This window comes from Patella vulgata, chromosome 2, assembly GCF_932274485.2.
Source record: "Patella vulgata chromosome 2, xgPatVulg1.2, whole genome shotgun sequence".
Lineage (NCBI taxonomy): Eukaryota > Metazoa > Mollusca > Gastropoda > Patellidae > Patella > Patella vulgata.
Window position 1 is genome coordinate 93,134,020 of NC_065880.2, and position 14,855 is coordinate 93,148,874.

General features: G+C 37.5%; 1 protein-coding gene across 5 annotated transcripts in view; it reads right to left on the minus strand.

Annotated features, from left to right (window-relative positions):
• Positions 1–14,855, minus strand: part of LOC126812413 (caskin-2) — a 169,495-nt gene that overhangs the window by 13,264 nt on the left and 141,376 nt on the right. For all 5 annotated transcript variants that reach the window (XM_056099108.1, XM_056099109.1, XM_056099110.1 and 2 more), the window contains one exon: positions 114–293. In XM_056099108.1, the coding sequence (XP_055955083.1) occupies positions 114–293 (180 nt within the window). The remainder of the gene's footprint in view (positions 1–113; positions 294–14,855) is intronic.

Below are 14,855 nucleotides of genomic sequence, written 5' to 3' on the forward strand. Positions count from 1 at the left end.
TCCAGTGCTCGACCAGCAACCCTAGGGTGAACACTAGATCACAGACACTTTACCCGATTCCAAAATATCAAATATCTATGAAATATTAGTCAATAACAAGAAAATATACAAACCTTATGTTCAACATGTCCGGTACTAAAACCACGACCACTATCACTACTAGCAGCACTGTTCCTGTTCGAATTAGCAGGACTTTCTTTAGCTGGACTTGACCCCCTCATGTCACCGGCCATACTGTAATTTGACCATTCGCCATGATCAGTGTGATTCGCAACAACTCGTCCTCCAATCAACTGCAAGTAGAGAAAATCACACGAACATCAATATAAATGTATTCTATATATTTAAACTTGTATTGTAGTCAAAGATTTAACATAAATGTATTCTATATATTTAAACTGACATTGTAGTCGAAGATTTTATACATAAATGTTTATGTATAAAAACCTGCACACATTGTAGATTCTTTCTATTTTAATCATTTTCTAGTATCAAAATAGTTTAAACCATTCAGTATTTTATAAAATAGTTTGAACCATCTAGTATCAATCTATTTTAATCATTTCTAGTATCAAAACAGTTTCAACTATCCCGTATTTTAATCATTTGTTAGTGTTAAATAGTTTGAGCCATCCAGTATCAAGCTATTTTCAACTAACCATCCAGTATCAAGCTATTTTCAACCATCCAGTATCAAGCTATTTTCAACCAACCATCCAGTATCAACCTATTTTCAACCATCCAGTATCAAGCTATTTTCAACCATCCAGTATCAAGCTATTTTCAACCAACCATCCAGTATCAAGCTATTTTCAACCAACCATCCAGTATCAAGCTATTTTCAACCAACCATCCAGTATCAAGCTATTCTCAACCATCCAGTATCAAGCTATTTTCAACCAACCATCCAGTATCAAGCTATTTTCAACCAACCATCCAGTATCAAGCTATTCTCAACCATCCAGTATCAAGCTATTTTCAACCAACCATCCAGTATCAAGCTATTTCCAACCATCCAGTATCAAGCTATTTTCAACCAACCATCCAGTATCAAGCTATTTTCAACCATCCAGTATCAAGCTATTTTCAACCAACCATCCAGTATCAAGCTATTTTCAACCATCCAGTATCAAGCTATTTTCAACCAACCATCCAGTATCAAGCTATTCTCAACCACCCATCCAGTATCACAGATAGTTTTTGTAAATGTGGAACCAATGTAAACTGTAATATGGCCTTAGATTGATTAACAATACCATTGTGAACAAATGTATGTTTCTACAACTGTATCTTTAACTTATATTTTTCAAATCTTGTATTTTAATGCTTTAAATATCTAAATGCACTTCAATACCCCGTCAGACCTGGGTGGCGTTGTTACTGCTTTGATGCGACCGTAAGGCAACCAGAAAATACACAAGGTGAATACAATGCAAGAAAATGTCCTGAAAAATTACAAGCTTGTAAAAAGCCGTGGTATCACTACTTTCCAGGTCAGATCGCAGAACCTTGCCGTTTACACCTGACTTGGCGCCCATTGAGATCACAACTCAATATCTGGCTATTTTCCGTCGTCATAGCAGTGCAGTAAGGACGCCACCCTGGTCTGATGAGGACATTACACAATGTTCTAGTCATTGGTTAGTGCATGTATGTATAAACATCTCCAACTATACATGTAGATGTGCACTATTTATTACTCATTATATCAGACTGCCAGAACAAGTTTGTGTAAATTTATTTATTTATAATCTTCATGTTTTTGATTCATGTGTTCATCATTTATCATGATCGTGGTATATTACAAGATTTCCTATTTAATCTGACAACAGTCATCTATCATCAACAAGAAGTAAACATCATCTGAGATACAAGATAGTTTTAATGGTAAGAAATGGTGTTTAACGTCCACTCGACACAAACTAGGTCATTTCAAGACTAACATATGACTCAACTTTATTTCAATAATTCACCTGGGCATAGGGGTCTTTAACAGTGGGAGGAAACCCATGGGGTTGCACAGTGACAGCTCCCCCCACCCCTGATTTGATGCAAATATCGTATTTACATAAATAAGGATTAACAACCTACTTTTCTGCACCAACAGGGCTAATAAAGATGGGCATACATATGAAAACAGAGCTACGGCCTACTCTTATCTTTTACGTGCACATCAATGTGTACACGGGACCTTGGTTTTTTGACCCATCTGAATGACTAGACAGCTGTCCTTGTCAGGCCCTCCTTCCTGTACCACTGACAAAGGAAAATCGGCCAACACTGGGAGCGAACTTGTGCTTCAACAAAAGTGATATCACAGACAAACCCTAGGAGAGCTATCCTTCTGTAAATTACAATATGATTTTACAATCTTTCCATTGGAGGCCTCTGGCCATGGATTAGTTTGGTAGGATGTCCATCACTTTATTAACAAAAAAAACACATCGATGTTTCTGGAGTAAACCAGCTCACTAAGAGAATGTTTTTGAGATAAATGACTTTATAATATAACGACAACAATTGGCCATGTTCTAACCTATTGTTTACTGGTAGACAGTTACGACAAGTTTCCTGTTTAAATTGATCATTAGCTAGTCATTAAATGACAAGTTAGCCAGAAAAAAAACAATTCTTAGTAAGATGTTGTCGGTCATCTTTTAACGCTTTCACAATAATTACCATATGTCTATATTAAGGACAGGGAGACTGCACCACACACAATTACACAAGACAAACCTATGGACAAGACAAATATACGGACACCACAGACAACAAATACATATATCAGATCATGTGAATAAATACCAATCAATCTGATTAAAATACAGATCAATATTTCGTTTCGTGTTTTTTATACTTTCGATGGCCTACACTACATGAAGATCTGACAAGTTATAGCGATAGGTCACGTCAGGGGGTCAAAAGACCGACTTATGACCTATGACGTCAGACATTTGATTAACCAATCAGCATTGTTGTTACTAGTGGATTACCCACAGTTCTGTGCAAAACACCCCTAAAGCTCGCCGTAAAAGACCGTTTTATTGGCTTATCCCTGACACCATTCAGAACACGAGTTAAATAACAACTCTTCCAGATCCAAGTGTAGTAAAGACAAGTAAAACGAAATTTTGAACTATAAAAACGAAACGAAATAGGATCTGTGTTTTAACCAGATTGAATACCATTGGTCTATAAACTACAATTTGTACCTGTTTTATTAGCTCAGTCGGAGCAGGTAGTTTGTTAAACCCCATTTCATTTCATTACTACAATTTGTCTGTAAAATGTAAATATTCTTTTCTCTTGGCAGTACCATCCTCGGCAGAGATATTAGGGGAGGGAGCCAAAAATTGAGCAGGAAAATACAGAGGGAGAGAGAGAGAGAGAGAGAGAGTTGGGAGAGAGAGGGAGAGAGAGAGAGAAAGAAAAATGGGGTTTAACGTCCATTCAACACAAACTAGGTCATTTCGGGACTAACATGGTTCAATTTTATTTCCATAATTCGCTTGCGCATAGGGGTCTTTAGCTGTGGGAGGAAACCGGAGAAAACTCACAAGGTTGGACAGACGACCCAACTCCTTGTCACGTACAAGTGGGGAATCGAAACCCCGCCAGTTGACTCAATGACAGACTGTATGATACAGCGCGCACATGCTAACCATTCGGCCATCCAACCCCTCAAGAAAATATAGAGAAATTTACCATCAAGGTCCTAACAGAATAGTTTCATGTAAAGTTAAAGTCACTTTTTAAATTCAATTCTAAAATATTGCATTTTTTTTTTACTGAAAATTTTTCAGCTGTAACTATTGATCATTTTTAATTTGTTACTTGCCAACTTGTTTTTAATTTGTTATTAACCAATTTGTTTGATAATAACGCGTCAAGATTATTTAATAATTTCACTCGACTTCTCAACTTAACTCTTAAACACGACACATTATCACCATTTTCATGGCACCATATAATATCAAATAATAGCTTTTCCTGTCAAAAAAACAATGGACGATAATTATCTGTAGTGATATTACCATGCCAACACACCTATTCTCTTTATCATCCAGACAGATTTATTCCTTTATATATGTTTTTATCACTTTTTTTCTCCCTGACTTTCTAGTGTATGCAGTTAATATATATACCGTGTTTAACCAAATAAACGTCCCTGCGTAACATCTCGAGCAGCTGTTGGATTTTTCTAAATTATAGAGAGAGAGAGAGAGAGGAGGGAGAGAGAGAGAGAGAGAGAGGAGGGAGAGAGAGAGAGGAGGAGAGAGAGAGAGAGAGAGAGAGAGAGAGAGAGAGAGAGAGAGAGAGCGAGCGAGAGAGAGAGAGAGAGAGAGAGAGAGAGAGAGAGAGAGAGAGAGGGGGAGAGAGAGAGAGAGGGGAGAGAGCGAGAGAGAGAGAGAGAGAGAGAGAGAGAGAGAGAGGGAGGGTTTAACCTCCACTAGACACAAACTAGGTCATTTTGGGACTAACATATGGTTTAATTCTATTTCAATAATTTGCTTGCGTTTAGGGGTCTTTAGCAGTAGGAGGAAACCGGAGGACCCGGAGAAAACCCACGAGGTTGGACAGGCGACCCTACTCCTTGTCTCGTACTACCGATGAATCGAAACCATGCCAGTTGACTCAATGACAGACCTTATGATACAGCACGCACATGCTAACCATTCGGCCATCCAACCCCCTGAGCAGCTGTTGGATTTTTTCTAAATCATAGAATGATAATGGTAAGGTTTTAGATTTATTTCAATGTAGCAGAGGTTGGAACAAGTTGAGAGACCTCAAGTCTGAGTCCCGGGTCGCTGACTTTAGGACCGAGTTGATTCAAGTCCCAAGTCTTCACAAAGCCTGAGTCCTGTTTAAGTCGCAAGTTTATCAAATGAGCCAGCAATTCATGGTGGATAAGCTAAGTTAGAGTTATGCCCCTTAGCTGCATCTCCGGTCCTAACATCTTTCAAGTCGCAAGTCGTCACAACTGTCGGGTCAGTCATGCGACTTAAATCGGACTCAAAGGAAAACCTGAAAACATACTATAATGATTTTTATATTAAATACGGTATTTTTTATAAGTTAATATTTTTATACAGGTGACAGACAGTAAAAGCATACTGTGTTATATATCATGACAAGCATTACATTGTTATATAGCCAGTCCCCAATAATATAATTTATAACAAGATTTCAGTGTCCTTGATTCCATACATTGAGAGAGAGAGAGAGAGAGAGAGAGAGAGAGGGTTTAAGACACATGGTTCAGTTTTATTTCTATAATTCGCTTGCGCGTAGGGGTCTTTAGCAGTGGGAGGAAACCAGAGGACCTGGAGAAAACCCACGATGTTGGACAGACGACCCTACTCCTTGTCGCATACAACCGGGGAATCGAAACGACGCCAGTTGACTCAATGACAGATCTTATGATAGAGCACGCAAGTGCTAACCATTCGGCCATCCAACCCCCATTTGACTCAATGACAGACTTTATGATGCAACATGACAGACCTTATGATGCAACATACAGATCAATTTTATTTCAATAAAGGCTATAGCACAATGTTTATTTCGTAGTATAAACAGATCTTTAGAGAACTTGGAATAATAATAGACTATCACAGGGTATAATAAAAGTCGAAAGACATAATTCCTTATAAACATATATAATCTTGGTATTAGGCTGTTTGCATATTTCTTATTCTTATAATTGCTAAACACTTCAAAATATAATTTATCAAATGAAAAATTCGTCTTCCATGAATACAAGATTACAGATAATTATCCCCCAGTGGATCGTAAGGATGATTTACGATGGTTTTACGATTATTTTGTATTGATTTAATGGGATTATATTAAACGCGTTGTGCTCTTATATCAGTCTATAGAATACCCAACCTGACATCTTATACACATTCCTGTATTTAAACTAGCCATATTCTTATTAATTTATAATGATAAGTTGCCAGGTAACTAAATTGTCTGAGCAGTTGAAAAGGGGCATAACTCTAGAAACAATAAATGGAAATTGTTGAAATTCAACAGCCTTCTTCATTTCACTAATAAATAGTGCATATCATAAAGATCGGATGATAAATGTCCTTGTTTTGAGCGCTCTACAAAGTGAAACAAGGGTCATGACCAGAAGTAAATGAAAAAAATTCAATAGGCTTCTGCAGTTCACTAATCTAAATAGTGCATATCAATTTCATAAAGATCGGATGATAACTTTTGTCATTAGAGCTTTCACAGGGTATAAGAAAGTGAAACAAGGGCTAGAGCTAGAAATAATGATTATCGGAAATTATTAAAATTCAATAGGGTTTTTCATCACAACGCATGTATAAATTTGAAAAAGATAGGATGATAAATGTAGTCTGTAGAGTGTTCACAAGAAATTGTGGACGGGCAGACAGACTGCCTGACAGGGTGACGACAATACATGAGCACTTTCAGTCCTAGGATAGTATATTACCAGAATCTACAAATTTATTGAAGCCAATACAAACTTCCAACATTTGAAACGTCTTTAACTCTTAAATTATTTTATGAAACAAGTTATATCTTGAACACTTCAACTTAAACATTCACTTATTGAACACCTACATAAAGTTATATCTTAAACACTTTAAAGATCTGTTTTTACTACGAAATAAACATTGTGCTATAGCCTTTATTGAAATAAAATTGATCCGTATGTTGCGTCATAAGGTCTGTTTAGATTCCCTGCTTGTACATGGCAAGAAGTAGGGTCGCGTGTCCAATCCCGTGGGCTTTCTCCGGATCTACCAGTTTGATTCCAACTGTTATAGACCCCTATGCACGTGTGAATTATTGAAATAAAATTGAATCATATGTTAGTCCCAAAATGACATTCACTTAATGAACACCAAAATCAAGTCTAAACACTCTAGCTCAATATTGTGTCCCAAACAGTCTGAAAAGTTAAAACACTTCAAATTAAACATGAAATACACCTAATGAACATCTCCACCAAATTTAAACATTCTGGCTAAGAGTGACAGTTCGATAAACCTATTTTGACTTTAGTTCACTGCTTTCCCCCTGTAAAGTACATGATATATTTTTTTCAGATGAAACTAAGTGGTTAGTACAAGCTTATGTTGATGTTTAATATATCATATGTGTTTTTATAATTACAACTCTAATCCTCGCGTGGCTTCGGTATTTCTCACCTGTTGGTTCACTCAAAACCATATTTTTATTTCAATTCTACACCTTTCTTCTTTTACTACTAACACTTACGGTACTCTTATCTCAGTTACCATAGTAACCTGTTGCTAAACAACCATTCCATACACTCACTCACTGTAAGCTGCCATCTTTACTCACTTACTATTCTTACAACCAAAACAATCACAAGTTTTTTACAAGATTCCTGGAACATTTTTTATCTATAGTCAATGTTCAGCATTGGTGAAGTTGCCATGTGTGGTTGACATGAATCAATATACACTGTATCCAGATGAAGAAAGTGTGCAGCAAGGGACATTTTTCACAGACAGTGGCGCTAAAGGGTTCTTTTACGTGCACACCAACGTGTAGACAGGACATTATATTTTTGTCCAATCCAAATGATTAGACATTGTTCCATATGAAACCACGTAGGTAATTCACAAGGAACTTACACAGCCAACACCAGGTTTTAAATGAAATGAAATTGGATTTAACGTCCTACTATTCTGCTCCAACTGGGCTAATGAAGATGGGCATATGTCATACAGTGTGCTATAAAGAAAATTTTGCCCGGACAGTGGCACTACGGCCTACTCTTATTTCAAATTCCAACTGTCAAGGGTTCTTTTACGTGCACGCCAATGTGTACAATGGACCTTGTTTTTCCATCCTATCCGAACAACTATACATTGTCCCTTGCCAGGCCCTTGGTCCTGCACCACTGACAAGGAGGAACCACATCCGACAATCCCGATGAACTTTCCGCGAGACACGAGAACAGAGCTGTTAAACTGAGAATTTCAAATTTTCTAAGAAAGTCAAAACATAATTATTTCTATGTCTTTTGCTCAATAGGTTATCAAATCACTACTATACGATCATGGGAATTATTTCCCACCCTTAAAAATCTATGACACAGGAAATAACAACACAATTACCTCCCCTGTTTTGCTATTGACAACATGGGGCAGCCATTTTCCAACGTTGAAATTTGAAGTTAAAAATGATATTTTTGCCAATTTCTCAGCTGGCAATAGCAAATTATAGGATCAATAGGATTATTCTTTAACAAGGTAGGATGGTTTATGGATACCATCTATTTTAAGGCTTTATCTTAATACATTTTAAAAATATAACTTGAAAATTTGCAATTGCAACTAACTTTAAAATAAAACTTTAAAAGCTTATATAGTTAGACAGAACGTGAGTAGGAAAAGATCAAAGAGATTCATTGGTCAATTTACAGAATACTAAAACAACCGAAGAATCTCAAGAGAATTTTATCAGTTGTTTTCATATTTTTACAAGAAAAACATGGTTTGTAAATTAAGTTGGCACTTTAAACTCGTCAAGGCATTAAATATGGAAATTGGCCGATATGGAAGCAAAAAGGTCAGATGTATCCCGATCTGGCAACTTAAATGAGAGTATATTGATTTTAGCAACCGATACGAACTCAATGCTCTAGTGTCGATCATTTCCGCTAGTTAAGAATTCACTCTTCGTCCGATACTGGACATAAACAGATAACATGATTCATGTATCAACTTCTCTAACAAGTTGCGATCATTCATCGATGGAAATTAATCTTCAAATATAAAAGATTCTGCTTTCTAATTTCAGTTTTTAGAGCAGATTAATCGTCTTTCCTTATAACGCAATTTTCAAATAAAATAAATTTTATCGGAACTCTACACTTTGGTGATTATGATGTTATGTGATATTTGATCAGGATTCGATGCATCTTATAAAATAAAAAAAAAATGAGGTCTTTAGGATTGAGAAATGAAATCGAGTTGAATATCCTACTGTTCTGCTCTGACTGAGCTAATGAAGACGGGCATATGCCATACAGTGTGTTATGATGGAAATTTTGCTCAACAGCGGTGCAACAGCCTACTATTATATCAAATTCCAACTGCCACAAGTTCACTGACCTGCATGCCAATGCAGCATAACACCCGAACGACCATACATTTTCCTTTGCCAGGCCCTCTTTCCTGCATCACTACGCTGGAAAACCCTGACAAACTTTCTTGGCCAACACTGGGATTAAACACGGGACCACCAGGTTAACAAGTTAACTTCTTACTCACTGAGCCACAACGGTTCCCCACAATGCACCTTATTAAAAATGGCAATCAGTCTACGTAAGATGGAATAAGGTTTTTAAGATACTAAATATTGATCATATATATTATATCAGTTGTTCTAAACAATAAATGACAGTCAAATTTATTGCTCTATCCAGTTACTAAATTAATACCTTTAAAAGATTATAAAATACATGTACATGTATTTTCTCCAAACCTTTCATAAAAAAAACTCCCAAAATGATTGACTTGTTACCATGGTGACAAAAATAAATGATTATGTTATAAATAAAGAAATGAAGATTTCTAAGTGATATGTGGACAGTAAATTACATCCTATCAGGTATCCATTGACAACTGTCTGGATAACTTTTAGGTTATCATCATTTATTTAAGTTTTTTCTCAATTTATGATTGAGATGAGGTAATTTCATGGCCATATATGGGTTTTAATAAAGGAAATTAAAATGTGGGTTGACGTCCTACTACTTTTTTATACCAACTGAGATAATGAAGACGAGCAAATGCCCAAGTTTCTCAGTTGAAGATTGAGATGAGGTAATTTGACTGTCGTATATTGGTTGTAATAAAGGGAAATATAACGGGGGGTTAACGTCCTACTTTTCTGCACCAACTGGGATAATGAAAGATGGGCAAGTGCCACGTAACGTGTGCTCCATCGTACAGCAACGTTTCTGCCTACTCTTCAATGAATTCCAACTTCCAAGGGTTCTCTTACAGGATTAAACCCAGGCAGCATCTCAAGGTTAGTGAGCCAGCTTCATACCAACCCAACCACCATGGTTCCCAAACAGAAACAGGATTCAACCCAGGCAGCTCCTCAAGGTTAGTGAGCCAGCAGCATACCAACCCAGCCACCATGGTTCCCTGAGAGAAACAGGCTTCGTGTTTTTATCTGTTTAGAACTTGACATCTAGTAGACAGAGGTAGGAACACATCATGGGACCTCGAGTCCAAGTCAAGTCCCAAGTCACAGTCGAGTCATAAGTCAGGAGAACCTCGAGTCCAAGTCAAGTCCCAAGTCACAGTCGAGTCATAAGTCAGGAGAACCTCGAGTCCAAGTCAAGTCCCAAGTCACAGTCGAGTCATAAGTCAGGAGAACCTCGAGTCCAAGTCAAGTCCCAAGTCACAGTCGAGTCATAAGTCAGAAAACCTCGAGTCCAAGTCAAGTCCCAAGTCACAGTCGAGTCATAAGTCAGAAAACCTCGAGTCCAAGTCAAGTCCCAAGTCACAGTCGAGTCATAAGTCAGAGAACCTTGAGTCCAAGTCAAGTCCCAAGTCACAGTCGAGTCATAAGTCAGAAAACCTCGAGTCCAAGTCAAGTCCCAAGTCACAGTCGAGTCATAAGTCAGAAAACCTTGAGTCCAAGTCAAGTCCCAAGTCACAGTCGAGTCATAAGTCAGAGAACCTTGAGTCCAAGTCAAGTCCCAAGTCACAGTCGAGTCATAAGTCAGAGAACCTTGAGTCCAAGTCAAGTCCCAAGTCACAGTCGAGTCATAAGTCAGAGAACCTTGAGTCCAAGTCAAGTCCCAAGTCGCTGAGTCAGCATATCATGGCAAATCAGGCAAATTAGAGTTATATTCCCTCATGACAGATTGAGTCCTTAACTTTCAAGCAGTGAGTTGTCATGACTGCCTTGAGTTCCAGTCAAATCTCAATAAATATTTCAAGTCAGGTCTTCAATGCGACTTAAAGTGGGACCCGAGTTCCCCCCTCTGGTAGTAAAATGTTGTTATAATAAATGTTTTAAATCAATAATAAAACTCATTGTAAGTTTTATAAACAGATGGCAAGCACTTGATAATTCAAATTAGTATCCAATTACAAAACTTGACAACCAAGTCAAATATCAATAAATGGATTATTATCCAGCCTTGGCAAATAAATGTAATGAGAATGTTATTGTTTTCCAGAAATGAATCTCTTTTAAGCTAATTAAATGTCTGGACAATCAAATAGAGTAGGGTAGATTATCCAGAGATGTCAATCATGACTGAAACAACAATGTGTTCAATACACAAAATTAGTCTCTTTAAGTTAATTGAAAGACTGGACAATCCAGACAAATCTCATATCAATAGAATATATTATCATGTCTTTTCAATGAATGGGGAGGAGAATTTATGGTAAATTAAGCAAATACAGCCATGGATTTCATGGATTAGGCTTTGTTTATCGGTTGAAAAATGGCGCGGAAAACTGGTGACCCAGGATGATAAAATCAAACAAAATGTGTGGGAAATATTTACGGTTAATATTCACAAGATAAAAACTGGTATTGATTCATGAATTGTTAGAGTAGTTCTAATCGAGATGTTACACCATAAATATTACCATAAACCAATACCCTCCTGTTATCACCCATTGTCAATAAGCTAGATAATCTATCATAGTACCCACAGTACACAATATAGTCAATATACTCCATCATAACATAAGGTCGAAGGTTATATGAATATATTATCTTGTCTTATTGTCATGACATAAGGTTAAAGTTTATACGAATATATTATCTTGTCTTATTGTCGTGTAGTAATAATTCTATACTTATATGGTCATCATAGAAATAATTGTGGTGGCTTAGTGAATAACGCGCTGGCTCACTAACCTGGTGGTCCAGGATTTGAAATGAAATAAAATAGGGTTTAACATCCTACTGTTCTGTTCTGACTAGGCTAATGAAGATGGAAAAAATGCCATATAGTGTGCTATGAGGGAAATTTTGCCCGGCCATCGGCACTATGGCCTATTCTTATATTGAATTCCAACTGCTCAGGGATCTTTTATGGGCACGCCAATGTATACATGGGACCTCAGTTTTCCATCCCATCCAAACAACTAGACAGATGTTCTTTTCAGGCCCTCCGTCCTGCACCACTGACAAGGGGAAACCACAGAAAATCCTGATAAACTACCTTTGCAAATGCAGGGATGAAACATGCGACCTCCAGGCTAGTAAGCCAGCGTCGTGCCCACTAAGCTAAGGTCCAGGGTTTGAACCCTGTGTTGGCCAAGAAAGATCCCAGGTTCCGTTTCCGTGCTGAGCCGAGAACGTTCCACAGGATTTTACAGCCCTGTTGTTTCCTCTTGTCTGTAGTGCTGATCAGAGCCTGGCAAGGACAGCATCTCATTATTTTACAGCACTGTTTCTTGTCGGTAGTGCTGATCGGAAGGCCTGGCAAGGACAGCATCTAGTTATTCGGATAGCATGAAAAATAACCAATGACAGTAAGAGTAGGCTGTAGTGATACTGCCCGGGTAACGCTTCCCTCATATATCACACTGTATGGCTGTCTTCATTAGCCCAGTTGCTGCAGAAAAGTCGGATGTTAAACCCAATTTTAATTCTCATTCCATGATATTCCAATCAAAAAGTTATAATAATAGTAAAACCATTCCATGATATTCTAATCAAAAAGTTATAATAATAGTAAAACCATTCCATGATATTCTAATCAAAAAGTTATAATAATAGTAAAACCATTTTCAATTCTATTACATAAACACGATACATTACCAATCTGTGTAATTCCTCTACAACACGTAACAAAATATCTAATCAATATAACGTTGAGAATTGAACAGGATAGACAGCTCTCCTTGTAGCGTTAATTCTATCGGGACCGTTCTACCGTTATTCTCGTACTTCCATATGTAAATAGAGCAGTCGTCAATTACAGCTAATAAGACCAATATTTCCAACTCCTGATTATCCTTTATACAACATAGTATAGAATAACAGCTAGGCGAGTGGGACCAGGCCATCCCCCCCCCCCCCATCGTTCGCGCAATACACATTTCTTTTTTGGTGCTCACATTTACTGACACGTCACAATCTAACGTGCAAAAAGCATTACACCTAAATTAGCAGAATACAGTCTCCGAGTTTATGATTATATAAAATTCTTGGATAATCCCCACAGACCTCAAGCCAAACTTATCCCCCACCCCTGCTCACACAGAACATATTCTTTTTTGGCTGCTCACATTTATTGACATAACATTTCACAAACTAACATGCAAAAAGCATTGCACTTAAATTAGCAGAATACTGTCTCCGAGTTTATGATGATATAAAATTCTTGGGTAATCCCCACAGACCTCAAGCCAAAGCTTATCTCCTACTTAATTCGAATGCTGTTTAGAAACATTTCTAATACCGATTCTAAATATTCCTTGCCTTCAATCTGTATCTTTTGGTCTGATAGTTGATTCAGTTCATGTTTTATCAGTGAAATACAAGGCGGCCATTGAAAGATGAAATGGTTCATGAGAACTTCCTCTTATCAAATTAACGTGTAAGTCAGGCATTAATCAATATACAAGTATAGGGGTTAATTGATATTCCCGGACCCAATAGATCTAAAATCCCCCGACCCAATAGATCTAAAATCAATCTTAAGAATTGGGTTGTTTATATGGGATATAGAACTTGTTTTCGAAGCCAATATCTGAAACTCTCAGGAGTTATATTAATCCATGTAACCCCTATCTTTTTATTAACAAATTGTGGTACAGAGAGAGAGAGAAATGGAGTCTAACATCCACTAACATGTGGTTTAATTTTATTTCAATAATTCGCTTGCGCGTAGGGGTCTTTAGCAGTGGGAGGAAACCGGAGGACCCGGAGAAAATCCACGAGGTTGGCCAGAAATTGTGGTACAACCCCTCCATAAAAACGAATAATCAGCCTTTGACTTTGGTCATCTTGGGACTAAGATATAGTTATTTTTCTATAGTTATGTGTATAATGGTCGAGAGGGGAATTTGGCCACAACAGCCGTATATTGGCTTACTCTTCAACAGGAGATCAGACAGGATTGAAGGTTATTTTCATAGCGAGAATTTGTTTATTGATATTTCTAGGTTATTTGTAATGTTACCCAACCCTACCCCTCGTCACACTGGACCCTCTGTTAGCTGCTATTATACCTGCTTTGCACGCAATGATCCACTTTCAATTTCACATCAACTTAAGTTTTATTTCTACACTCTAAAAGTAAGTGCAAGAGGATGGAACTACACAAACAAAGCAAATGAAACGAACTTGCAGAGAAGACAGATAATACACAACACTGCAAGAAATAAACAACACATATCAAATCAAGTGGTTACACAGCCCAGCAGACTTTCCTGCCAAGTTTAATTTCTACATAGACCAGCATACTCTCCTGCCAAGTTTAATTTCTACAATCTGTAAGAGGTTACACAGCCCAGGACACTCTCCTATCGTGTTTAATTTATACACTCTATAAGAGGTTACACAGCCCAGGACACTCTCCTGCCTGGTTTAATTTTTACACTGTAAAACTAAAAGGTATACATATGCTGGCCAGTATATACTCTACTGCCATGTTTAATTTCTACACTCTTGAGATGTTACACAGCCCAACGTACTCTCCTGTCTACTGCACCAAGATGTTACACAGCCCAGCGTACTTTCCTGTCTACTGCACCAAGATGTTACACAGCCCAACGTACTCTCCTGTCTACTGCACCAAGATGTTACACAGCCCAACGTACTCTCCTGTCTACTGCACCAAGATG